At 41.0% G+C, this 25213-nt stretch overlaps 2 protein-coding genes and 1 long non-coding RNA gene across 15 annotated transcripts; 1 reads left to right on the forward strand and 2 right to left on the reverse strand.

The window, feature by feature from the left end:
• Positions 1 to 280: 280 nt before the first annotated feature.
• Positions 281 to 13100, forward strand: il12rb2 (interleukin 12 receptor, beta 2a). 7 transcript variants are annotated; one of them, XM_086089007.1, is made up of 17 exons: positions 1285 to 1304; positions 1392 to 1520; positions 2237 to 2533; positions 2616 to 2870; positions 2946 to 3096; positions 3904 to 4094; positions 4179 to 4321; positions 4934 to 5078; positions 6265 to 6338; positions 7837 to 8047; positions 8247 to 8423; positions 8618 to 8719; positions 9601 to 9747; positions 9830 to 9961; positions 10540 to 10642; positions 10738 to 10822; positions 11449 to 13100. In XM_086089007.1, exons 4-17 carry the CDS (start codon positions 2720 to 2722, stop codon positions 11893 to 11895), a joined length of 2259 nt encoding a protein of 752 aa, XP_085945133.1. In that variant the 5' UTR covers positions 1285 to 1304; positions 1392 to 1520; positions 2237 to 2533; positions 2616 to 2719; the 3' UTR covers positions 11896 to 13100. The 7 variants fall into 7 exon arrangements, with proteins under 7 accessions (XP_085945128.1, XP_085945129.1, XP_085945130.1 ...); XM_086089006.1 differs by having other exon boundaries at positions 2237 to 2354; XM_086089002.1 differs by lacking the exon at positions 2237 to 2533 and having other exon boundaries at positions 281 to 1304.
• Positions 6738 to 11800, reverse strand: LOC147166512 (uncharacterized). Its single transcript, XR_015096464.1, has 4 exons — positions 11617 to 11800; positions 10524 to 10613; positions 9590 to 9716; positions 6738 to 8033 (listed from the first exon to the last, which is right to left on the reverse strand). It is a non-coding gene; the product is annotated as an uncharacterized LOC147166512 (long non-coding RNA).
• Positions 12944 to 24362, reverse strand: LOC147166513 (cyclic nucleotide-gated channel cone photoreceptor subunit alpha-like). 7 transcript variants are annotated; one of them, XM_086089010.1, is made up of 10 exons: positions 24158 to 24225; positions 19321 to 19402; positions 19120 to 19244; positions 17400 to 17471; positions 17113 to 17289; positions 16974 to 17033; positions 16323 to 16487; positions 16107 to 16208; positions 15923 to 16029; positions 12947 to 15078 (listed from the first exon to the last, which is right to left on the reverse strand). In XM_086089010.1, the coding sequence occupies exons 3-10, from the start codon at positions 19218 to 19220 to the stop codon at positions 13682 to 13684; spliced, it is 2181 nt and encodes a 726-aa protein (XP_085945136.1). In that variant the 5' UTR covers positions 19221 to 19244; positions 19321 to 19402; positions 24158 to 24225; the 3' UTR covers positions 12947 to 13681. The 7 variants fall into 7 exon arrangements, with proteins under 7 accessions (XP_085945141.1, XP_085945140.1, XP_085945142.1 ...); XM_086089013.1 differs by having other exon boundaries at positions 12948 to 15078; positions 17113 to 17244; XM_086089012.1 differs by having other exon boundaries at positions 12949 to 15078; positions 17113 to 17247.
• Positions 24363 to 25213: the final 851 nt, after the last annotated feature.

The following is a 25213-nucleotide window of genomic DNA, read 5'->3' on the forward strand; positions in this document are numbered from 1 at the left end:
TTGTTTGTACAGTATTCTACTAAATTCTCGAGGGCACGTCTATTTTGGAACCCGATTTTAAAACGCCGCCAAGCCAGCAGCAAAACTCTCTTAAAAAAAACGCATGAGCAAAAGCAATTAGCATATTAATTGAGCTCATGTGACCCAGCTGCGTGGAGTTAGCGTAGAATTTGGGTTGTGAGCGAGTAAAAAAACACACCGCAAGTCAGTTGTCTGTTTCCTCAACTTCAATTTAACACCTTTTTTTTTTTTTTTTTTTTTTTTACAACTTCCTGATGGTTGTCTCACTTCCTCAACCACCTTCCATCCCCCCCTTATACGCTCACTCGCCTACCCCAATGTAAAACATTACTGGTGAAAAATCAAACAAGGTGCTTTTTTTTTTCGGGAGGGGGTGGCAGAAGGGGAAAGTCCCACAATGCATCTCGTCATGGGTCGTGAAGCTTGAAAGGAGTTCCCGGATGCGCGGAAGTTTTTGATGAGGAGAGCTGTGGGAAATTGTGTCGATTGTTTGGTCGCTAAGATAAGTGGTATCGCTTGATAAAAGCTCAAATGAGAAAATGAAATATACTGTAAGATAGGCTCAATTGTGTGTGTGTGTGATAACATACCAAGATAACCGATTAAAATAACTTAGCGTAATGTAGCATCGAGTTAATGTTAATGTATCATAATCAGGGTTGGGGAAATCAGATTAGCTTTAGCCACAGGTGCTTCTCATTAACTGGCAGGTAAACGAGCTAATAAGCACCTGTTGAGTAGAAGCACCTGTGGCTAAAGTCAAACTGTTGTTTCTCTCCCGGATTTCCCCAACCCCGATCATAAAAATGTCGAGTAAACTGGCGTAAAATAACATCACACACACACACGGAATGTAGCATAACTGAATGTAGCTAACGTAATGCTATTATGCTACAAGTGTCATATAAATCACAAAACATCGCTTATGTACAATACAGCACGTCAAAGCATATCAAAATACAACATTAAGAAAACTAAACCAAATACAATATAACCCAACAGAACATTGGTAAACTGGAAAGATTCTATAGCACAGAAAGGCTTGAAGGATGGTGTGCGCGTGCGCGTGCGTGTGTGTTGGAGTGGTTCCATTGTGCTGCACGTCACCACACCGAACTTGCTCCAGTCAAGTGCAACTTTGACTCACATGCTAACAAAGGCGCAAAACAAAAGAGGACGCCGCTTGACACGTTCACCGCGCCGACCACGCGGAGGATGTTAAGAAACTAACCATGAAGATGCAGACAATGCACACGACGGCGCGTCCACGGTTCTGGAGTTCGGTAAGGACGTTGTTGTGTCAATATTTGTTTGCTTTTGGTCGCAGCCGGTCAAACTCACATTTCAACGGTTTTGTGTTTCTTCGGAAGGCGATCTTTGACGTGAACGTGTGACAACGCGTACACAAAAAAAAGTCCGCTGCCGATGACACATGGCGGCAATTCCGCGGTCCCTGGTTCGTGCCGGGTTGCTGATGCTGCTGGTGCAACTCGGCGCAGGTAAGCCAGCAATGTTCGCTGCGTTTACTTTTGAAACTTCTATCACAATCATCTTTATTGGGCAATTATGTTAAGCACAAAAGGAAGACTGAGGGGGGGAAAAAATTATATATATTATATTATATATATTATATTATATATATTATATTATATTATATATATTATATTATATATATTATATTATATATATTTATATATATATATATTATATTATATATATATATTATATATATATATATATATATATAATTAGGGCTGGGACGATTCACTTCTGTTGGGATCCAAACCGGATCTCAATACTTTGGTGGCGATCCGATAGGCATTGCGGTACTTTTTTTTTGTATGTGTGTGTGTGTGTGTGGGGGGGGGGGGGGGGGGGGGGGCTTTTTTGGGGTCTGCTCAGTGTATTTTATTTTCATATTAAGAGCTATCTAATCTGGAATTACCCCCAGTATAGGCTTTCCAAGTAAGAGTCATTAATTGCATGGTAAAAAAAAATTGTGGCATTGAAGAAACTTTAAATTAACAAAAAATTAACACACTCATTTTGACACCCCTAAAATATATACATTAGGGACATGGATCAATCATACACTTTTTTAAAGTAGAATAGAGAACGACCTAAAAAAATGTGTATTGGTCCAGATGATTCTATTTTGTGCAACCACTTTAGGAAATAAAATTGAGTAAAATGTGACTTTTTTTTTTTTTTTCAGTGAAGGAAGGAAGAATGGTAGGGAGAAAACAATGATGGTTCGAAAGGAAGGATGGAAGCTAGGAAAGAATCAAGTATGCTATGAAAGGAAGGAAGGAAGTAGCGAGGCAAGATGAAAGGTAGGATGGAAAAAAAGGATGTATGAAGGAAGAAAGAATCAGAAGAAAGAAACAAGGAAGTATGGAAGGGAAGAAAGAGGATATGATGTTATATTTACTTTAAAACCCCCATTCTTGAAAACTTATTTTAGAACCCTAACCCTTGCTCATGAACCAGGAAGTCATTTGCTAACTCACAAGTATGGCTCTTCCCGATTGGCTTTGGCCTTGGCAGAGGTCAGTCAGCACCCGACACATGTCTTGTTTTTTCTCGCCTCTCAGGTGAGACGGAGGCTTGCGCGATCTGGTCCAGCGCGGGGCCCGTGGTGCGACGAGGCTCCAGCTTTGAGGTGTACTGCACCTTTAACTGCGACTGCGACCGCTCCATGTACAGCGAGGACTCGCGCGCCCCACACGCGGAGTTCAACTCCAGCACCACATACATCCGCGTGGATAACATCACCGAGGACCGCACCTTCAGCTGCCTGTGCCGATACCTGGACCTGGACCAGTGTGGAATTGACATCCTGACTGGTTGTGAGTGCGTGGACCACCCGGGGGACTGGTTGTCGCCTCGAAAAACGGATTTTATTGTGTTTTTTTTTTTTAAAGTCTGTTTTGATGTTTTTATGTCCGCAGATCCACCAGAGACTCCACGGAACTTTCAGTGCAACCACACGGTGCTGAGCAATGAGACTGGTGAGGTGTTTTGTTCCTGGGATAGAGACGGCAAAACACACCTGAGAGACACTTCAGAGATCAGGTCAGTGCGTGTGCGTGTGTGAATGACCTTTAAGAAATTTGCTTCCCATATATGAGGTTGTTCCCACAGAAAATGAAAACAGGTACACTGTAAAAAAAAAAAAAAATTATCTAAAAATAAAGAGTAATATTTACTTTTAAAAAACTGTTTGTTTTTTTCCACTCAGAAATTCAGAGTAAATTTTATAAAAAAAAGTTTTGAGGTACGAACCCATGACCTTCACCTCGGGAGAAAGCCACTCTACCGCTTGAGCCGTGGCACTCTGGCTGTTTGCCATGCATTGCCGGTGTGTCTAAAATGAGAAAAAAAAAAAAAAAGGGTCTCTTGGAGGTACAAGGATTCCGCCTGGTACCATCAATATACTAACACACAGCAAGGGTGTGTTGGCTCAAGTGGTAGAGTGGCCGTCCCCTTACGTGACGGTTGTGAGTTCCCTCCTCATCCCTTGAGTAGTCCCCCCCCCCAAATAAACTGGTAAAATTTACTCAAAACTTTCTTTGTAAAAAGTTTTTTTATTTTTTGTGTGTACTGTGTGCACGTACTCCTAACCAAACTCTCGCTCCCACACATGCACTCAATCACGCACACGTTTAAGTTTGTAACTTTCTGAATGCATTTTAACACACCACCACACACACACACACAGTCACATTTTTTTTTATGTGTCTCATGGGGATGACCACATTCACACACAATCGTTCACACAGACTGACAGACACGCACATTTGACTCATTACACTAAATGTGTCCTTTTAAACTCTGTTGCTAACCAAAACGGAAGCACAAATGAGTCTATGTGTGTTGCAGGGTGACCAGTATTTCAGAAAATCTCACAGTGTCGTGGCCTCCAATCAAAATCGTCATCAGGGGAGCTGATCCTCCAACTGCCAGATTTCCCGTGCCCGACAGCGTCCGCTTCATCTCGGTGCGGGTCAAAACCGACAATCCATTTGGGCCAGCCGCGTCGCTCACCGCCAACTACACCCTCAGTGACATCGGTGCTTCTTTTTTTTTTTTACGTTCTTGTCTTTGTGCGATTGTTGTGGTGCACTTTCAAGTTGACGTTACGTTAATGTGAACAGTGATCCCCTTTGCTCCGGTCCTCGGGGTGCCCCGATGCTCCTCCAGGAAGTGCGCCATCGGGGCGTGGCCGCCCGAGAGAACGCAACGCCTGGAGGTCCAGTACGCTACGGAAACAGGAAATTGGACCACCTACCCGAATTCAGTAAGAATGCCGTTTCCCACGGCAACATTTGCGGATCCTGAGAACAGACGGCCGACAAAATGGATGTTTTTACAATGCTGGTATGCTAACAACTATAATGCTAACTAGAGAGGCGTAGCCCGATTATGTTAATTCCGGAATAGGCGTGGGCCGATAACTGGTTTAGCTATTTACCTGGTTTTAAAAAAAATCAAGCTTTCAATAACTGTCTGTCATCGTAATGAACTCTTGCGTAAACGAGCCAATTGAAGTTAATTGCCTTCAATTCACTTTCTTCACCTTCGACAGCAAGTGCGCGTTCCTGGTGAACTTGTATCCATGAATATTGCCTTTAGCCAACAGAGGGCGCCCTCTCCTCTCTCTCCTCTCCTGAAAAGCTGGAAGCCGTTCTCGTGCTCAAAGCCCCGCCCCCCACGTTAAAAAACATTGCCAATAAGTTGAAAGTGGAAAAAAAAGAGAAGTGAAACTGAAAGCCAGAGAGTTAAAACTGAAAACTTGTGACACTCGGAAGAAAAAAAAAAAAGTGTAAAAAAAATCTGCATATTGGCATTGAAATGGTCACGTGACATCCGGATCAATGATCAAATGCTAATATGCTAACTGTTATTCCAGGACGGGCCCGTAGCTTCGGATCACTTGCTATCCATCGGTTCTCTGGAGCCCTACCGGTTCTACAGTTTCAGAGGCCGGGCCAAATTCAGCACGGGTTTGTGGAGCAAATGGAGCAACGTCACCTCCAGTTGGACTCAGGAGGAAGGCAAGTATTTGAAATAATTAGACATTACATTTGGCATTCTTTACATTTATTTTCTGGCTTTTTATCACATTGAAGTTTTAGAATTACAATGCCGTGACTATAGAACATACTGTTGTGAACGCTGACGCGCTATGGGAAGTACGTGTCTCAAAGTGATGGTGTTAAGATACTGTATTTGTGAAGGCAGTTTCCTCGAAGCACAACAAGTTGACGCCCTATGTTTGTTTGAAATTGTTTACAAGGTGCTACACTTTTAACCCGGTAATCGGGCCTGAGGGCTGTTCCATAATCACAAAATGCCAAAAAGACATATTTTTTTGGCAACATGAAAATAAGTAGAAGTGTCTACAATGAGTAGACCCATTAAAAAAAAAAGTCTCAATTAAGACACAATGCCTGATGCCTTGAAACAACGCTTTCATTCCCTTAAATCCCCTCTCGTCTAAATACGGTATTTTGGTTAATATTACATTAGTGGAATATGAGATAAGCAGCAAAATCCAGCAGTTTTTTTTTTTTTAAATCAATATCAGAAGGCGGCCATTTTGCCACTTGCTGTCAAGTGAAAATGACATCACAGTTGCTCAGGTCTCAGGCAACAACCAATCACAGCTCAGCTTCAGGAAAACAAGGTGAGCTGTGATTGGTCGTTGCCTGAGCCCTGCGCAACTGTGATGTCATTTTCACTTGACAGCAAGTGGCAAAATGGTCACCTTCTGATATTGATTATATCTTTTATTATTATATCTAAATACGGTATTTTGGTTAATATTACATTAGTGGAATATGAGATAAGCAGCAAAACCCAGCAGTTTTTAAAAAAATCAATATCAGAAGGTGACCATTTTGCCACTTACTGTCGACTGAAGATGACATCACAGTTGCTCAGGGCTCAGGCAACGACCATTCACAGCTCACCTGTTTTCTAAAGCTGAGCTGTGATTGGTTATTACCTGAGCAAAACTGATGTCATCTTCAGTCGACAGTAAGTGGCAAAATGGCCGCCCCCCCCCCGAGATGGATAAAAAAACCGCTGGATTTTGCTGCATATTCCACAAATGTAATATGAATCAGAATAGTGAGGTCACATATAACATATTCTTGTCAAGAAATGTTTATGGTTGACTTCCCCTTTAAGACAAAAAAGGGCCTCTTTCAAAGCAAACGTTGTGGTTTGTGTCGGCAGCACCCGCCGAAGAGCTGGATGTGTGGTACGCGCAACCGCCGTTCGACCCCAAGTCCATAAGGCTCTACTGGAAGGTAAACATCAACGCACGAGCGTGTCACATGATGATGTTTGTCTCCACGCCGTTTTTCGGAGCGCTGCTTTCTATTCCACTTTGACATTAAAAGGTCAATTTTTTTGACCACGGCTTAGGCGTCGCGCATTCTCACTTGTAACCACACGCACGTACGCACTTTGCATATGCACGGAGGTATCGTCATGTTAAAAAAAACTGAAGGAGAGCTGACGGTTTCGCTTTACTAGAAAAGCGGAGCGAAAGAGAAATGATCAAGCGAAGAAAAGATGACTCGCCAAATGCTACTGAGAAAAAAAGACAAGAATCAAGAGTCAAAGCATTCCATGAATACCTCAGACAAGGACAAGGAAGTAGATTTTTTTTTTTTAATGCCATTAATAATTTTTTTTAATTTGGATTTTGACCTGTTGTACATGACAAACGCAATAGCAACAAACTCAACTCAACTTTATTTATAAAGCACTTTAGAACAAGCATTGCTGTATACAAAGTGCTGTACATGGAACCGAAATTGGTCGTGCAGTAAAGAGAAGTAAAACAACAACATTTCAAGTAAGTATACAAGTAAATTAAATTTACGTCAATAAATTAATAAGCGAGTGAATAAATACATAAAATGAACATCAGTTTCATAACGCAGAATACAGCAGACACCACACATTCTCCTCATATTCAGTCATCCTCAACCAATTCAAAATTTGACAAACTGATCTCAACTTCATCATTTCTCAATTGATCAAAATCCAAAATCTTTTTCTTTTTTTTACCACAATTCCACATTTTCCACACAAATTCACATCAATATATAAAAGTCCCATCAATGAATAATTTCTCGACACTTCAAAATGTTGGAAATTCTAAAAAGACACACTTTTTGAAGAATTCCACCTAATTCACAAATGAATTAAAAGATTTTTGATAAAAGTAAATTTAATTAATTAATTCCTAATTAATACACATTTAACAAATTATCCTCATATTCACTACTTTTTTTCACTACAATTCAAAGCATTTCCAATTCAATATGATCAATATTTAAAAAAAATGCAACTTTTTCAAAAATTCCACATCAATTTCACAAATCTGTAAAAAAAAAAACTCAAATGTTACAAATGTAACTCTTTTCATAAGAATTCCATGAACGAAACAAAGTGATCCCCAAAATTACTTAACGTATCCAAATCACAAATTTCCACTTTTCTAATAATTAAAAAAATAACTTAACAAATTCCACTTAACGATCAACATTTCAAAAATAATCTTACTTTTTGTGAAATTTCACAGCAAATTACCAAATAAGGAAGACATAAAAAAAAAAAAAAAAAAAAAATTTTTATCCTATACATTAGCTTTTTTTTTCTTTCTTCGAAGTCTTACATCTGACGTTACCTACAAAGAATATCTTCATTTGACAACATTTGAGTTCAGCGCTCGCATTGCACTTTCTTCAGTTGCTGCTCTTTACATTCCAACGTATCTCTCTCTCGACTCTCCAGCCGATGACCGCCGCCCACGCCACGGGGAGGATTATGGCGTACATGGTGGCGGTACGCGACTCCCGGTCTGCGCCGGTGTTCACGTCCAACTTCAGTGCCAACGCCACTGGCGCTTCTGTTGCTTTTTGTGCGGAGTGCCACGTGACGGTGAGCGCCCTCAACGCCAAAGGGACGTCCCCGCCGGCCAATATCACCGTCTGTCGCGCCAAAGGTAAACAATCGCGTGCAGAGCATCAGGAAAAGTATTCACAGTTCTTCACTTTTTCATAACATAAACACCAAAAAAAAAAAAAAAACTTCAAATTTCAATGCGATGGAACTATGGAAGACATTTTTACAAACATTTCATTTGTAAAGAAATCCACATTTTTCGCTGATTTTTTTTTTTCTTTTCTTCTTCTCATTTTTAGCATCAGCCGAGTTGGACGTCAAGGTGAAGGCACGTGAGCACGATGTTGCCCTCTGGTGGAACCAATCAGAAGGGGCGGCGTCCCACGTGTTGGAGTGGTACCCCGAGGGACTCAAACTGCAGGCGCTGCAGTGGCTCCGATTGGGCGCAGAAAATCGTAGCGCCGTCATCGCAGGTCGTACGTTTCTGTCACTCTCTTTGCGTATTCCAGATCATCTTTTTCCTGTGTTCTGGATGATCTGCTTTTCATCTATTCCAGATCATTGTCATCTTCCATGCATGATCATTCGATTCATTTATTCGGTGTCATCCTATTTTCTTTTTCTAGATCATTTTCACAATGTGTTCTGAACTGGCATTTTTTTCCCACAGGTTTGAATGCGTCTGAGTGCTATGAAGGAGGTCTTTATATTTTCTACAGTGACGGCTCGATGACCACCAGAACCTTTAGACTCATCGACACCAGCCAATCAGGTAACAGTACACTCTAAGCCCAATTAGGGATAAAAAATGGACCGACCCGACTTTGAGTCAACAATTCGATCTTTTAGTATAAAATAACTCAAAAATATTGGTCAGATCCTTTACTTGGGTCAAAAAGTTGGGTCATTTTGTATAAAACAACCAAGAGAGTTGGGTAAAATTGACCCAAGTAGAGGATTGGTCCATTTTTGACCCATAGTTGGGTTATTTTTGACTAGGGGTGTGCCAAAAAATCGATTCTCATTTAGTACGATTCAAAATCGATTTTAAATGTCCCAAAATCGATTTTATTTAAACTATTTTATGCCGTCTTCCCTTTGTTTGTGTGTGCCTTTATTGGGAGCGCTGTTCATGTTGTACCCGATTTGGCCACTTAGTGGCAGTGTGGTTCCTGATACACAAGTTGAAGCCACATTAGAGAGTAGAAGGAAAAAGTCACGATTAAATTATTCCAATAAAAGTTTATATTTTTTTCAGCGTGGAGCTGTTCTTTTGAGTGATAAAAGTAGATTACTAATTAACATTAGCGAGTCAGACTGCATCATTACGATTCCTTGAACATCTATAAATTGAAGCAAAAATCATTTTGAATCAAAAATCGTTCCTAATCGAAAATCTATTCTGAATCGAATCGACTCGTGAGACATTCAAAGATTCCCACCCCTATTTTTGACCCAACTGTTTTTAGAGTGTATATGACCATTCAGGATAAATACTCCTCTGAGGCCAGCCTAAATGATTAGGTCACAAGATCCGGGTTCAAGTCTCCGTTAGAATATGTGTTTTTGGGCTCCCACAAAAAGTCTCAAGAACCGATGCACTAAATTCACAAAATGTCACTCCCAGCAGTAACTTCATTACCTCTTTTGCAGTGCCCAAAGTTGGCCCGTCAGTTCAACAGGAAGTGGATGCCAGTAGAGTGACATTGACGTGGGCGGAGCTTCCCAGGGCTCAGCGTGGCGGCTGCATCACTCAGTACACCATCTACCTGGAAGACGGCAACGGACATTTGCAGCAATGTAAAAAAAAAACGAATATCTTTGATCAAGTTGATTTCGATTTATTCTAACTGCCATTTTTGCGTCTTTGAATCAATCACAGACCCCCTTCAAGCGACCAAACGGACCTTTGTGGCGGAGGACTTGCCCGTGGGCGCCCACAGCCTGTGGATAACGGCTTGGAATTCTCAGGGAGAAAGTCCAGCGTCTCAAAAAGTCAAGATCGTCATCCATGGTGAGAGCACGTCGTGTCCACCTGTGACTGTATCATTAACTGCCGGATGTTCTACTGGATTTGGACGTATTTTGCAAGGTCCACAGAATATTGTGATCTATTGCTATATATATATATATATATATATATATATAAATAAATAAAAAGGAACCTACCAAAAGAAAGATTAGCATCTCTTCTTTCACCAGTAAAAAAGTATGTTTATCTGTTTCCCTTTTGCAGCAATTAGCATTATAATATAGCTAAGTTTCATCATTATTCACAAATCTGTTTAAAACAATGGGTGAAAGGGCTTTTTTTTTTGCAACATGGCTCTGCTGGTTGATCTCTTATACTCGGCTGCATCAAAGCCTTCTGTATGCTATAGCATAAAAAAATGTATAAATACGTCTTTGGGAGCATGGTAATATTTCAAATAGAACATATTTATACGTTTTTGGGAGCAAATAAGAGACTCTGTGTGAAAAATGTTATGCTTCAAATTAAGATGATAAATCCACTTTGTTTTATGTGTACAGTTGATTATGGTGCTTACTAAGGATGCCTAAAAAGAAACGTGTACTTGTTGTGGTTCGCAGCTGTAGAGGAAATCCCAATGCGCCTCCTGGTCTTATGTTTGCTGTTATCCGTGGCAGTGGCGCTGTTGCTGTGCCTGTGTCAAATTCCACCCGTGAAGAGGAGGTTCATACCATAGCAACAGCAAAAACACAAAATAAACAAAAACAAAACATGATTTCTTTGCCCTTTTTTTTAACCAGAACGCGTCCTCTTTGTAGGCTGTGGCTGCTTTTCCAGTGCTTCATGCAAGTGGTACCGGATCCCGCAAACAGCAAGTGGGCAAAAGAATGCGCCCAGGAGAAGGTGAACAAAATTGTTGGTACCACTCGGAAAAAAATATCCACATTTGTTTATTTACTTAAGGGGTGTCAAAATAAGTGCGTGAATTTTTAATTAATTTTAATCTTTAACGCCACCAGCGTTATTAATGACCCGGCCCTTACTTGGAAAGGGGGGGGGATTCCAGTCAAAATTTAGCAGTAATAAATTTGATAATAATGCATATATTTGTATAATTTAAATAATGTGCAGAATTTCACAAGTTACTTCATGTTAAAGATTAGATAGCTTATAGTATGAAAAGAAAAATGCACTGAGCTGTCACCAATGTCTTACAAATGTAATTATGCCATCTAGTGGCAGAAAAATCACCAACACAAATCAATATCACACTTGTTTTTTTTTTACAGTACATCTTTTTAATTTTAACTAAATTTTATGAATTATTATGAAATTAATGAAATTACTAAAAGTAGTGGCCACGTTTCTTTTAGTTGAACATTTTTTTCCCACTTTTATGTTAACAAGAGTATGAAAACTAAGAAAAAAAATATTTCATTGTACATTTAGAACAGCTATAAAATTGTCATGCGACGAATGACGCTAAAAAAAAATCACCCCTAATTGATTTATTTTTGGTCACGGGACAGGGTCAAATGATGTTGCGGGCCCAGCATCGTGATGCCGTTCCAACCATGGAGGAGGAGCCAATCAACAACATAATCACAGAGGTCGAGGAGCTGTCCAATCCCAACACGGAGGCGGCGGCCTCTCCACCGACCGGCCCTTCCGCACCTCGGCGGCCCCTCACCACTTACCTCAAAAGCGACTCGCACGAGTCGGACGGCTCGGACCAGACCCAGACTTCGCTCAACTCCAATACCACAACCGCAAACTACCTCTCAGCCCGACGCCCGGAGGAGGAGGCCCAATTGGCCGAGGAGGAGGAAGAGTTTGCACAGATGATGATGATGACGATGATGATGCCGCTGCCCGCTTGCAGCTTGTTCAGCGAGCCAATGGAAACGCAGATCATTGGGACTTTGTCCCTGGATAAGGTCCGGATCGACTGCAGCGGCCTCTTTGAGAACCGCTGATCACACGCACTACTAGGGAGTTGAAGCGCTTTATTTACTCGCTGATGAGTCGCATGGTTTAAGTCCACTAATGACTCATTTAGGGTGACCCAGATTTTCTCAATTAAAAACCGGAACACTATTTTGCTGGAAATCAAATATGCAATAAATTCTCCCTAGGAACAAAAAACAAAAACATGATTCGCGTGCCTTTTTTAACCAGAACGCGTCCTCTTTGTAGGGTGTGGTTGCTTTTCTCGTGCTTCATGCAAGTGGTACCGGATCCCGCAAAAAGAATGCGCCCAGGAAGCAGGTGAACAAAATAAAATCTCTCTATCTATCGGTTGACAGTTCAACAGCTGTAAAGAAGCCAAAACACTCACCCCAATATTAGATTTGGCAGAGGCATCGTTTGTTGAATTACAGTTATAATTCTTTAATTTAAAAGTTTCCTCCCGTAAACGTCATTAAGCATATAATTTATACGTGTATTTAAGGCAAGTTGTGGAAACGTAATTAGTTTCCATTGCATCTTTAAAACAAGGGCACCATCGAGGGGAGTAAAAAAAAATGTTGCAAGGTTTTAAGGGTTTAAGTGATGATCTTTTAAATGTAATGGTCTTCAAATTATATGACACGAGGAGGAAACATCCGGTAAAAATACTTTTTACTTTTACTGGTGAAGCACATTTTAGAGCCTGTACTTTTTTTTTTTTACTTTTACTTGAGTAATTATTTGAATGAGTACTTTTACTTTTTTAATGCATGCAATTGTACTTTTACTCAAGTACAGAATGTCAGTATTTTTCCCATCCCTGTCTATAGGAAGCTGGCTGTGCTGTTTGCCTCGCTCCGATACCGCAGCGTAATATTGAAAATAGTACAGGAAAGCTCGGTTCGTGTTGGTTCTGACCGGCAACCGTAGCAATAGGAAAGTAGGACTACATTTACCATAAAGTTCAACGTTCTGAATTCACTTTTAATTGGTTCATATGAATCGCTATGGCAACTGTGGGATTGGCACGCACATGGCCCAAACAATTAGCTAGCTTGCTGGACTAAAAAAACGACACAGACAAATTAAAAAAACAGGGTGCCGGGATGGGTCCGCCGTAAATGTGGGGCAAAACAATGGAGCTGGTGAAATTTGCTGGGACTCAAAACCAGGACTGTCCTAGATCAAGTCTTTTGTGGGTCTTGTCATAATAAACAATCCTGATCAATTATGTGTTGCTTTTGAAACTGGCAAAAAGAAAAGATTAGTATAAGAATACTGTAATGTTTTATTTGATCTACAAAAGGACCATGTAGACAAATACAGTGAGACATCTTAATGTAATGTGCATAAATATTTGGTACAGTATGAAACATCATTTACTGCAGGGGCTTTGCTGTTGTTGTTTTGATTTGTTCAACCATCTCTAGTCTACAGGCTATGAACTTTGTCTTTGATTTTTTTGTCCCATGTGGGTTATCCAATGTAAAGAATGACATAACCTGATGTAGTACCCGAATTGACCTGTGAGAGGCAGCAATATGCCGCGGGACATTCCCACCGTGGGAAAAGTGAAGAAGCTGCAAGGGGGCTTAAGTGGGCATAGAGTGAACCCCCATCATGGCCTGGATTATGGAGAATCAAAAAACTGCTGCAGACAATTACAAACCTTTTTGCGAAGGCGTTAATTACTTTTCAGGATTTGGAACATTCACAAGGATTCATTGCACACAATTGGACAGATGTATAAATAGATAAAAACAAAAGTGGAACTTTCTATTGGGATAGTCCTTCGCTCCTTGTAAAAGTCCTTCACTGAACCTTCTTGTCCTTGTCAGCCACCACTTCCGAAAGGTCCTCGGGTTTGACAGCCTTCACCTGGGACTCCATTTGGCTGACGCGCTGCTTCATGCGTGTTTGGCTGGAGGTGAACTCGGCCATGAGCTTAGCGAACTTGGTCTGCATGACGTCCAGGTTGTCCTGCAGCGTGGACAGCTTCTCCTCCAGGTCCTTGGGGTCGGCGCCGGCATTCGCCACGGCCTCGTCAATCAAGTTGTCCTTCATCAAGATGGCTTTGCCCTTCTCCTCCAGGGCCTTCTTGGCGTCCGGGTACTCGGTGAGCGCCTCCATCAGGTCGTCCTTGGTGAGGGCGAAGAGGTCAGAGTAGCCCACGCTTCGGATGTTGGCTGTTCTCCGGTTTCCGGCTTTGCTGCCCTTGATGCCCAGGATGCTGATTTCCCCGAAGTATGCGCCGTCGCTGAGGACCACGAACTGCGTGACGCCGTCGTCCGCCACCACCGCCAGTTTGCCCTCCTTGATGATGTACATCTCCCGGCCAATGTCGCCCTTCTTGCAGATGTAGTCCCCGGGACTGAAGACTTGAGGCTCCAGCTTGAGCACCAACTCGATAAGGAGTCCCGCCTCGCAGTCCTGGAAGATGCGCACTTTCTTCAGCGTGTCAAGATGGACGTTGATGGCGATTTCTGCCTTAAGCTTGTCCGGCAGGTTCTTCAGAACCTCCTTCTCGTCGCAAGTCTTCTTCTCTGTCCACAGGTAGTCGAACCACTTGATCACCCGGGCCTCCAGGTCTTTAGTGACCTTACGGAACTGCATGTACTGCTTGATGGAATCGATCTTGGCCTGGAACTCGGCGCGGGAGGCGTTCATGTTGGAGATCATGGCGCCGACGTTTCCCACGATACTAGCGAAGATCAGCACACCGGTGAGGAAATCAGCGATGACGAAAAGGTACTCCACGTCTTTTACCGGCGCGGGCGTCTCGCCGATGGTGGTGAGGGTCAGTGTGGACCAGTAGAGCGAGTAGATGTACTTCCTGGCCAGGCGGCCATACTCCGGGTGGCTGATGTTGGGGTACACCCAAGTGTCCGATCCGAAACCAATGGTCTTGGAGATGGCGAAGAACATGCAGGCATTCCAGTGGATGATGACCAGGATGTAGAGGACGAGATTGCTAATGCGAAACATGTTGGGAAAGCTGGTCCTGGTCTCGGTCCTCTCGAAGAACTCGAACAGCCTTGAGATCTTGCAGAGGCGGTTGAAGCGGAACTCGGGGTTGTTGAATCCATATTTCAGGAAAAGCAGATCGGTGGGGATCATGGATATCATGTCGTACTTGAACTGAGACGTGGTCCTGTATTTGGCTCTCAGCTTCGTGGCGTCCTTCACCAGCAGGCCTTGTTCCAGGTAGCCTGAGGAACAGACACAAGGTGAGTCTTTCTCCAATTTCACTAGTTATCAATGTGTCGTGTTCGTTTTGATTTAAAGACCTTTCTGGTTTTGCAAACTGGAATCGGTTTGGAATCACAAAGAGAAAGAAAACTCAACCAAGGGATGGCTTCCAACTCAGAAAGCTAAATTGGTATACCCGTAAATCAAGGCACCAAGAGTCGTGATTCCACACGCATTCCCACCTGACCCCGAGAACCGCATGACTATATATGGAAACTGTTAGATTATTAACATTGTTTTTCAGTTTCGATTTATATTTTAACCGTTTTGGATATTAGTTATAAAGATATAAATATAAGACAACAGTTAATTCATATGTTAAGCCAATCTATAGTCCTTTGTTCTCTTCCTGGGAAAGAGAAAAGTAACAGGTTTCTTTTTTTATATTATCTAAGGGGAGTATAGTTGGTGCCAGTCTCTGTCCGGTCGAAGAGAATCCAAGGACAGGCTGATTTATTATTGTTCAAGTCTAATCTGATTTGTATTCATGGGAACTTGCTCATGGGCGGGGAGAGGGATTTTTTTCGTATGCACTGACTTTCAATAAATATCTGTGTGCAGGAGGAGAGACACACTTTTGAACGGGACACTGTTTGGGTGTGTTCAATTGTGTGATCAGAGGCTTCTGATTAATTATACCTTTTGCAAAGGGACTTCTTCACCAGAATCTCACCATTCAATTTATTGAACACGCAAAGAGTACAATAATAATATTGTCAACTCTATCAAAACGCACCGCCAGAATCATTCAGCTGGCGTTCAGTCTGAACGCTAAAGGGTGGGGATACCTGGCCAAGAACTGACCTGTTCTCGACCTGACGAACGTGTCTGTGTAGTAGATGAAGTCTGCCGTGTAGTCCAAGAAAATCCAAAGTTTTGTGAAGCGGTCCTGGAGTTCATTGAAGCAGGCCCTGGTAGAAGAGATGAAAACAGTTAAAAGACTTTTAAGGTTCACATCAAATATTAAACCAAGAAAGTAGAAGAATACCTGGTGACAATCATGATGAGGTTGTAAAACACGGGGCCGGCAATGACCGTCAACCACCTGTAGTACATGTCTGCGGCCGGGTCCATGATCCAGATCTCCTTCCTGGGTTTAAAAATAAACAGCTTTCAATTGGGTTTTTGTCAGCAAGTGCAGGAATGTGACAGACGGTTCTGCAATTAAATCACCCCGACATGAAGTCTATGGTGGGGTACTTACGGGGGCTCCTCTTTCTTTTTGTCATCTTTCTTATCGTCTTTTTTGTCATCCTTCTTCTCGTCTTTTTTCTCGTCCTTCTTTTCATCTTTCTTCTCGTCCTTTTTATCATCCTTCTTTTCATCCTTCTGGTCTTTTTTAATCTCTTCTTTCTTGTCTTCCTTTTTGCTAAGGGACACATGCTTGGTCTTTTGATTCTCTTAATAAAGGGGTGTCTGTGTCTATGAGGGACCTAAGGGGTACCAGAATACATCAAGATGGGAGGGTCTGGTGGAGGTCTGGAACTATTTTGGCAGATTGTTCTTTTTTTTTTTTAATATCCTCTTTCTTACCTTTTTGCTAAGGGTCACAAACTCTGGCTGTTCATTTGGGCAAAAGGGCTACTACTGGAGGGATTTTGGACAATACCAAGAGTGGGGGGGTCTGGTACAGCTCTAGGACTATCTTGGTAGGATTGGTGCAAATCGTAGCCTTCCAACAGATCCATGGAAAATCCATACTAAAATTGTGTAGTACAAAGACTCTTCTTGAAACTGTAGCTTTGGTAAACCACAAAGGCAAGGAAAAGAAAACCAAACTGGGATGATGGAGAGGAAGTTGCTACCAGCTAGGATAGAGTACCACGCCGTTTTTCTACCAAGTCTATGTACTTACTCATCTGTGTTGTTGCAATTATTCATGTTGTAAGTAGCTAGAGGCCACTTACTGCCAAGACTTTGGAAACAAAACATAGGGTAGTCAAGCCCGTTGTTTCGTGGTCGACCTGATTGAGATTGCCGCCACGTCTACTCACTTCTTCCTGTGCATTGTGCCTTTGCGGCCCGGGGATTGGTCGTCGCTCTCGCCGACGGACACTTCTTTGAGATCAGGGCCTCGGAAGCGCTCCAGGAAGGAGTCGTGCCTCGCCGGGACTTCAGGGTTCATCCTGCTAAAGGCCCAGTTGCGCAGCATGTAGAAGAAGTGAGAGAGCCTAGACATGGTCAGAGAAAGTGGAGACAACAAGGTGACACCCATCTAGGCTACTGAGGCAGGGTGGTTGGATCACAAGGGAGAGTCGCTAATACACTATGGATTTTTTACCTGGCCATTGCGCCTGGACCAGTATAAAGGGTTCTGTTGGACTTTGAAGACAGCGCCCTCTCAGAATTGCGACTGAAAGACATCGTCCGCAGAACTTGAGCATCAAATCTACATGATCAAAATGTTTTTCACTCTTGACAGGTTCTAACTGTGTACCCCAGGTGACGTGCTCTGCAGATCGCATTCCTCCAAGAAACCTTTAGGGAGTGTTGGAAATCATTTCTTTGATTTCTGCGTGTTCAAATAAATTCAAAGTTGAAATCTGTGAACAAGTTTGCCAGCTTTATTTCAGATTCTGAAAGCCACTTGGAGTTACTGCTAAATCATGCAGCTCACCCACAAATGTGTTCTTCTCAAAGTTCATGCATGCATATATACAGAAAACGTTCCCTCCCCCTTCATTGACAAAGAAAGTACCTTTTGGTCTCTTCTCAACATGTGACATTTCCTGTCAAAACAAGTCTACACACCCCCTCTCCTTATCTTAAACACTTCCTCAAGGATGTGGGCAACTTGCCCCCACCATCTCCCTGCACCAGAGACCCCCCATAAAACCCCACACAGAGCACAGCCCCCGAGGAAGAGACTGTGCCCCCCCTTAGATCTTGTCCTGTCAGCAGAGTGAAATACAATCAGGCCATCTCCCATTGAGTTCTTTCAGTCCTTAACAGATGTGAGGTAAATTATTGGCTTCCTAGATAAACTATTGAACTCTGTAGCAGCTTCGCACCAGAGATTCCCACATATCTGCCCTTTAGATTCTTCAGATTAAGTCAGACACCTCACTTCCTTAGGGGGAAAACAGACCACATTCTACCACAGTTGTATTTATCTAACTAAAATCAAAAACACTTTGAAGAATATATTTTGAAACAGAAAAACAATGTTAATAATTCAACAGGAGCCACTGTGTGTTTTTTTTTTTTAAGGACCCATAAAGCTGAACATTGGGGTGACGGATACATGGAGAACTTTGTTGAAATGTACCAACGATCAAAATGTTGCTCACTTCCCCAAATGACAGCTATCTCCCATTTTAAGAGGAACACCATTGAGATGACCAGACAGTGCAGTCTACTGAGCTGAACCTTCGGAAAAACCTTTACAGGAAATTTCAGGTGAGTCTCTGAAAATCGTGTCTAATGGGCATTTGTCTACTTGAGAGATTTCCTGGTTGCATCACGTCCTTACCCTTACATCGTGATGCTAGGTGGCTACATGTTAGCATTTCTAATGTTTTTTTTAAGGTAACGCCAAGTTTAATGCTGGTGTTGACAAATATCTGGAGAACTAAGATGTTTATGTACTTAGATGTGTAGGCCTTGTCTACTTGAAAGATTTCCTGGTTGCGTCACATTCTACGATTAGCACCAGGATGCTACGTGTTAGCATGTTTTTAAGGTCCACCAAAGTTTAACGCTGCGATGACAAGACATCTAGAGAACTTGAGACTGCCAGTGCCAACATTTCATTATGGTCCAGTTTAGAGGGTACACCCTTCGGACAACCCATCCAATATAGTCTTTATGTCTAAATATGTCATGATGCTAAGAGGCTAATGCTAAGTGGCTACACATTTGCAAGTTAGACACTGAGGTGACCGACACTTAAAAGACATCTGGATTTGTTGTTTTTGGATTATATTAAGGAAAACCCTAAACCTACAAATTTCCTTGAGATATACAAAATAATCCAAAAGCCTTTCAACCTTCAAACAAACCTGCTGTCTCCATTTTCGATGACCGCCAGCTCCGCGTCAGACGTGTGACTGGACAAGCGGCATCTGGTCGAGTAGGAAATTTCACTGTTGACCTTTGCCATTGTGTCGTGTCAGGACCTGATGGCCTGAGAAGAAAACAATTAAGAACATCAAACGGGGACGTTGTCTTTTTTGGGGCAGGAAGTTCAGGAAAAGACTCACTGGAAGGAACATCTTTACGAAGTCTATTGAGATGTAATCACGAAGATGTTGCAAAGGCCTTTTTTTTTCTTTTTCATCCGTCCTGTAATGACAGACATGGCAATGTCATATGGATCCGTCTAAATGGTGTCAGGGACCGTTTTAAACGTTCTGGGTGACTTTCGGAGAATTGTATTCAGGGACCTGTTCATCTCTCCTTGCAGCTTTAATCACGCGTGTTTCCAAAATATATGGACCCGACATAGACACTTTTCCACTGTGCGGCTGAGTGTGTATATATACAGCCACTAAAAATACACCCTCCTTATGTCCTTACCACTAAACAGGATGAGCGTCCTCACTGTGTGTGTGAACGGTCAGCCCTGCGTTTAAAATAAGTGGCGCTTATGGGTCTGCGCTGGCCCTGCCGGCGGCATGGGTGTGTGAATATTTAGCGCCGTTAAGTCCATTAGGCGGACTTCTTTGGGAACGCATAGTTAAGGGGATGCTTTCTTCGCCTCCGAGAAGGCGCAAGTCTGGCCCGTTTCTTTTGAAAGAGCTTCGTTAGCCGCCGCTTGCGACTTTCACAGAAGATGCTACGTTGACGCTGAAAGTTGAAATCATTAGGTTAACAGGTGGAATGTCATTTGGGAATCCACAGATTGCATTAAGCATAGCCGTCAGATGAAAAGCACGCACGCACGCACGCACGCACATACACATACTCACCTACACACACACACACAAAAAAAAAAAAATAATATATATATATATATATATTTAAAAAAAATAATAATAAAAAAAAATAATAATAAAAGAGCAATGATGATGACATTTCCGAATGAACAATACTGAGCTCTTAAAGAAAAGAAAAAAAAAAAAGAAAAAAAAAAGAAAAAAAAAAAGATGAAAAGCAAGATATGGTCTACCCCCCTATTGATGATTCATCATTCGAAATTATCATCCAGCTTTCATCAAAGTACAAGTAATGAAATTTGCCTGAAATGGCAGATTCAAACCAAAATGGCTGACTATCTCTTAATTTTTTTTTTTTTTTTAGCTCTTCCTGTAACGCCATAAAGATGGCACCCAGACAAACAGCCTGCTCCTACAGAGGCGCCATTTGGAGGAGCACGGTTGCTACCACTGGCCATTGGCCGTCTACAGAATCTTGATGGAAGAGTCCAGTAGAAGTCCGACCGGCAGACTAAACGCTGATGCAGAGAAAGGTAAGTGAAAACTTTATAAAATGGCTGATAGGATAAGTACAGTGGTGTCTTGGGATTAGGGATGTAGCAATATCCAAACGTCGCGATATGATATCACAATATGAACCTCACGATACGATTATTATCGACTGTTATAAACGTCAACAAATAATTGTAACTCTTTCTATTAGTTTAACTTTTTTTTCTACTTTTGTTAACAAGAGTATGAAAACCTAGAATTTTTTTATTGTACATTTAGAACAGGTATAAAATTTGTGATTAATCGTGAGTTAACTTTTAATTGTAATGAATCGCATGACTTCACTAGTTAACTCACGATTAATCACAAATTTTATATCTATTCTAAATGTACAATAAAAAATTGTCTAGGTTTTTATACTCTTGGGGAATTTTTTTTTTTAACTAATAGAAATAGTTCAAATGAATTTTTGACGTTTATAGCCGTCAATGGCAGTGAATGAGTTAAAAAAGGTCACGACTTTGTAAAAAAAAAAAAGAAGAAGAGCTCCCAAAAAAAACATGTACATAACATCTATGCACATAAACAACCAACAATCTCTAAAAACACTTACTATTGAGGCACTTCCTTGCCAATGCACGCACACATTGAGTTCCTCCACATATTGACTCGATTCACAAACGTATTACGTTCCCCTTCATCTGACCATTAGTGTGCTTTTTAAACAAAGAAGGGCCATTATTATGAAAATTAAACTGCACTAAAAAAACTAACCACCAGAGGGCAGCTAGAACAGCATAGATGAAAATCAACTTGACATTTTTAACAGATGTGCTGCTTTTAATATCGTGACATGACGATGAAGATAGTGTGGCAGTTTTAATATAGCGATATCACGATATTGCCATTTTCGTTACATCCCTACTTGGGATATAAATTTAAAAAGTTCTGTGACCATGGAACTGCTGCATGTTTAATCATTCCGCCACAAACAAAAAAAAAACACCTCACTTTTTATTTTATTTTATTATTATTATTTTAAAGTACATGTCAAAATATTAAGTATATATTTATGTGTATGACTCCTTTGCTGCTATCAAGCAGTGGGCATGCTGTCATCTTTGCAAAGATTTCAACTCGCTCGCTCATGTCTGTGGTTGTAGCACGTGTAGGCACGTGTAGATTAGCGCTAATGCAAGGGAGTTAACAAGCACAGTACACCCCCCCCCCACCCCCCCCCCCCCCCCGGTCCCACTACATTAAACGACACTGACAGAAGTTCACCCGAGCCAATGCAGCTAAAGGTAAACTTGGATTGCATTACATCATCGGCCACATCAACAAAAGCTCGCTGAAATGTGACGACAAGATAATTACGTTTTGACTCCATACTTGTAGTTTTCCTGTAAACATGTTGGAGATATGTTGATTGATTTATTGTGTGAATCTAATTCCATTCAAAAGTTAAAAGTTGACTTGTTTCATGTAATATAAAAAGTCGACACACCCCTGTCAAATTGGAAGGAATTATGAAAATCTCAAAATAGCAATCATTGTTTTGTTTTGTTTTTAAACACTTATTAATCCAGATAAGGGAATTTAAGAACATATTCTCATTTTCAATGTCGAAATTGATGTAGTTAAAACAAAACCCTACATATTGGAAAAGCCTACTAGAACATCAGAACTTTATTTGGCTTTTAATTAGAGGTGCTTTAAATGTTGGCAGGTGTGTGCTGACTCTCATTTAACATGAGTTTGAATGTAATAGGTTAATCATAAACACACACACACACCAGTTATAAGAGGGTGTGCACACTTGTGCAACTACATTTATATTTACATTCCCTCGCAAAGGGAGGTTACATTAATGTTGGAAAATGCTTTGAAATGATTGAACTTGGTCTTGTTTTTGTATATTACAGAATTCTGACATTTGACCAGGGGTGTGCAGACTTTTTATATCCAGTGTATGTAAAGTATCAAAATAAATGTATAAACCAGAGTTGGCTAAAGGACTCTCTGTTGTACTTATATAGATGTACTGATATTTGTGTAAATTACTCTGTTTATTATACCCAAGTTGATAACTTGGCATAACAAAAAAAAAATCTTCTTGTACCTTATTGAAAAAAAAAAAAACTCCTGTTAGACAAGCTAGCTAGCGTTGGCTCCACTTTTATCCTTTCAAAATGTGTTCCCTTAGCCAATATGTGACGCAACCTCTCCGTCGAACGTAGGCCGACATGCGGCAAAACCTGTTCGCCGACGGAGCCCTAAGGAGGGACAGTTTTTGCCTGGAATTGAGCGGCCGTTCGGGGAAACTCGCAAATTTCCCGATGGCCGCCACGCCCCTGCTGATAACCAATTAATCGTCCAATTAGTTACAGAAATGTTTAATGAATGAATCAATGCTTACAACAATAAAGATACGAATTATATGCGGAACATTTGACTGTTTTACAATACTTTGTATTTGTTTAACTTTAAAACTGAGAGAGAAAAAATCTGCAAAAAAATCATCCAATTTTTCTTCAAATTCTCTTTGTGTTATTTTGCAATGTATGTTAGTTAATGTGTTAACATAATACGTTTTCAAAAATTGGGCCCCAAAAAATTATGCGATTTTTAAACAGGTTGGTCGCTCAATTAAAGCAAATTAATTTGTAAAAGATATTTGTTGTCAAATAAATTGTATGGAGTAAAAATAATAATAATAATAATCAAGTAAAATACAGATACCTGAATTCTACTAATCGACCTCAGTACAGTTGCAAAGTAATTTGTACTTTGTGCCTTTCCAACATTGAATATAAACAAAGCGCTAAAATGTACCGGTGCAGAATTACAGTTAGCATTATGGTTGACAGAATGATCTGTTAATATAATAAGGCTCTTATTTGGTTTGTGGGAGATTAGCAGCGCTGTAGTGTAAAGACCCGTTAAGAGGCTTGAGGCTTTCTATTTATCGGGACAACCTCACCTCAGGCCACAACGCAATATTCCCCATGAAATGATATACAACGTATTGCCCCCCCCCCCCACCCCCCTAAAAAAGGTTTCGTTCTATTTTCAAGTTGTTGTTTTTTAAAGTGAGATTTTATATTTGCACAAAATTACACAAAAAGTAAAAATATTTAATGTGTCTCTACTATTATTTTTTTTTATTCATTTTTATGTGTTGTTTATGTGCACAATATTTAAAGAGTGCCTTGGCTAAATTTTGACAAGAAAATCCACAACAACAACAAAATCTTCCTCACATGTGAGTTGTTTCACTTATGTTTTCTATAATATTTTAATTTTCATACATACCACTATATTGAAAGGGTGCGTTTGCTAACATCGTTGCTTAAACAGCGAGCCGATTCCGTAAACATACTTTATTTTGTCAAATAAAAACAATCTTAAATGTGACAGTATATAAAGTAATTTAAAAATAATTATTTATTTAAACTATTTTTTTTTTTTTTGCACCAATTTTAAGAGCTGCTTTGCTAATATAGCAAGTAAACAGTACATTTTGTTAAAATTAAAATACATTCAATTAAATAAAAATATCTCTGAAACGTGAGAATATTTATTGTACTAGTGCTTCTTTAATAGTTTCAAATAATAATCTTTTTTAAAAAGCACATTTAATAGCCCCCCCCTCCTCATGTGGACCTACCTGGTCAGTCAATCGTGTAAGTCCACCCCATAAGAAGAGACTCCTCTGAGACCGCCGCCATGCGCATCCATCCTTCCTCAAGCCACCATCTTCCCCTCAGTGCAAATTTTAGACAAACAAATACTTCCCCATGGCTCGCAGGTCCTCCGTCTACGAGCGAGCTACAGACGCGCACGACGCTCGGACATCATCGCTGCCAGACGAGGTGCGATGAGGATGAGGATGAGGAGGAAGAGGGGAGGCTCAGCCGGCAGATCCCAGATCAGGGGAGGGGAGGGGAGGAGTCCACCATTAAAGGTATGAGAAAGAATAGAAGAAATATAAAAGTACCCTGTAAATGACCCTATAAAGTGAATTTAGAGATTTATTTCTAAATACATTACAGTAATACGTTGCAGGTTCATGGTCTGTTATTTTTTGTCTCGCGCTCTCTCTCTCTCACAGGTGTAATTCCAATGGCGACCACTAGATGGTGGCACACTGCTTAGTTTGAAACTGTATAATGTTTTTGAAATGAGAAAAAACGCAAACAAAGTATTTCAGCGCAGCCCAGTTTTTGTTGAAAATGATCGAATGTCTTTTGCCAGAATCCAGATTTGTTTCCACCGACCGAAAGCAACGGCTCGAGGATCATCATAAAGTGCAATTGCACGTCCGCTACAATAGGTGGCAGTGGCGCGCTCATCGTCAGAATGCGTATTAGGAGTATTAGCTCATCTGCAGAAGTGTGCTTATAGCTATTTTATAGACAAACGATATCGTGGCCGTGAAATATATTTTCTTCTTCCCTGGGGGACCTTAACAAAAAATAATTGAGAAGCACTGTACAATTTACAGAACAAGTCAGTGTTGTTACTTAAATTCCTAAGCAAAGAGGTGACGCTGCCACCCGTCCCCAGCCCACGTGCCTGTTAGCTTGCGAGTTAGCTGATGGCTAGCACATCTTGTCGCAGTGCATTTTATACACTGACAATTTTAATGTTATGACTTGTGGCAAAGGTTCTTTATTCTTCTAAATTTTGACTTTTTTTTTCTTGTACAATTACAAATTTATTT

The sequence above is a fragment of the Leptonotus elevatus genome, chromosome 11, assembly GCF_054856555.1.
Source record: "Leptonotus elevatus isolate MCC_2025b chromosome 11, RoL_Lele_1.0, whole genome shotgun sequence".
Lineage (NCBI taxonomy): Eukaryota > Metazoa > Chordata > Actinopteri > Syngnathiformes > Syngnathidae > Leptonotus > Leptonotus elevatus.

What these genes read in the sequence shown, in the direction of transcription:
- il12rb2 (XM_086089002.1), top strand. Translation starts at nt 1,454, where the DNA reads ATGGCGGCAATTCCGCGGTCCCTGGTTCGTGCCGGGTTGCTGATGCTG. An exon ending in CCATAAGGCTCTACTGGAAG is followed by an intron (nt 6,339 to 7,836) that starts GTAAACATCAAC and finishes TCGACTCTCCAG; the next exon opens with CCGATGACCGCCGCCCACGC. An exon ending in AAGAATGCGCCCAGGAGAAG is followed by an intron (nt 10,823 to 11,448) that starts GTGAACAAAATT and finishes GTCACGGGACAG; the next exon opens with GGTCAAATGATGTTGCGGGC.
- LOC147166513 (XM_086089016.1), bottom strand. Translation starts at nt 19,220, where the DNA reads ATGGCAAAGGTCAACAGTGAAATTTCCTACTCGACCAGATGCCGCTTG. An exon ending in ATCGAAAATGGAGACAGCAG is followed by an intron (nt 17,472 to 19,119) that starts GTTTGTTTGAAG and finishes GATGTCTTTCAG; the next exon opens with TCGCAATTCTGAGAGGGCGC. An exon ending in GGCACAATGCACAGGAAGAA is followed by an intron (nt 17,034 to 17,112) that starts GTGAGTAGACGT and finishes TTGTTTCCAAAG; the next exon opens with TCTTGGCAGTAAGTGGCCTC.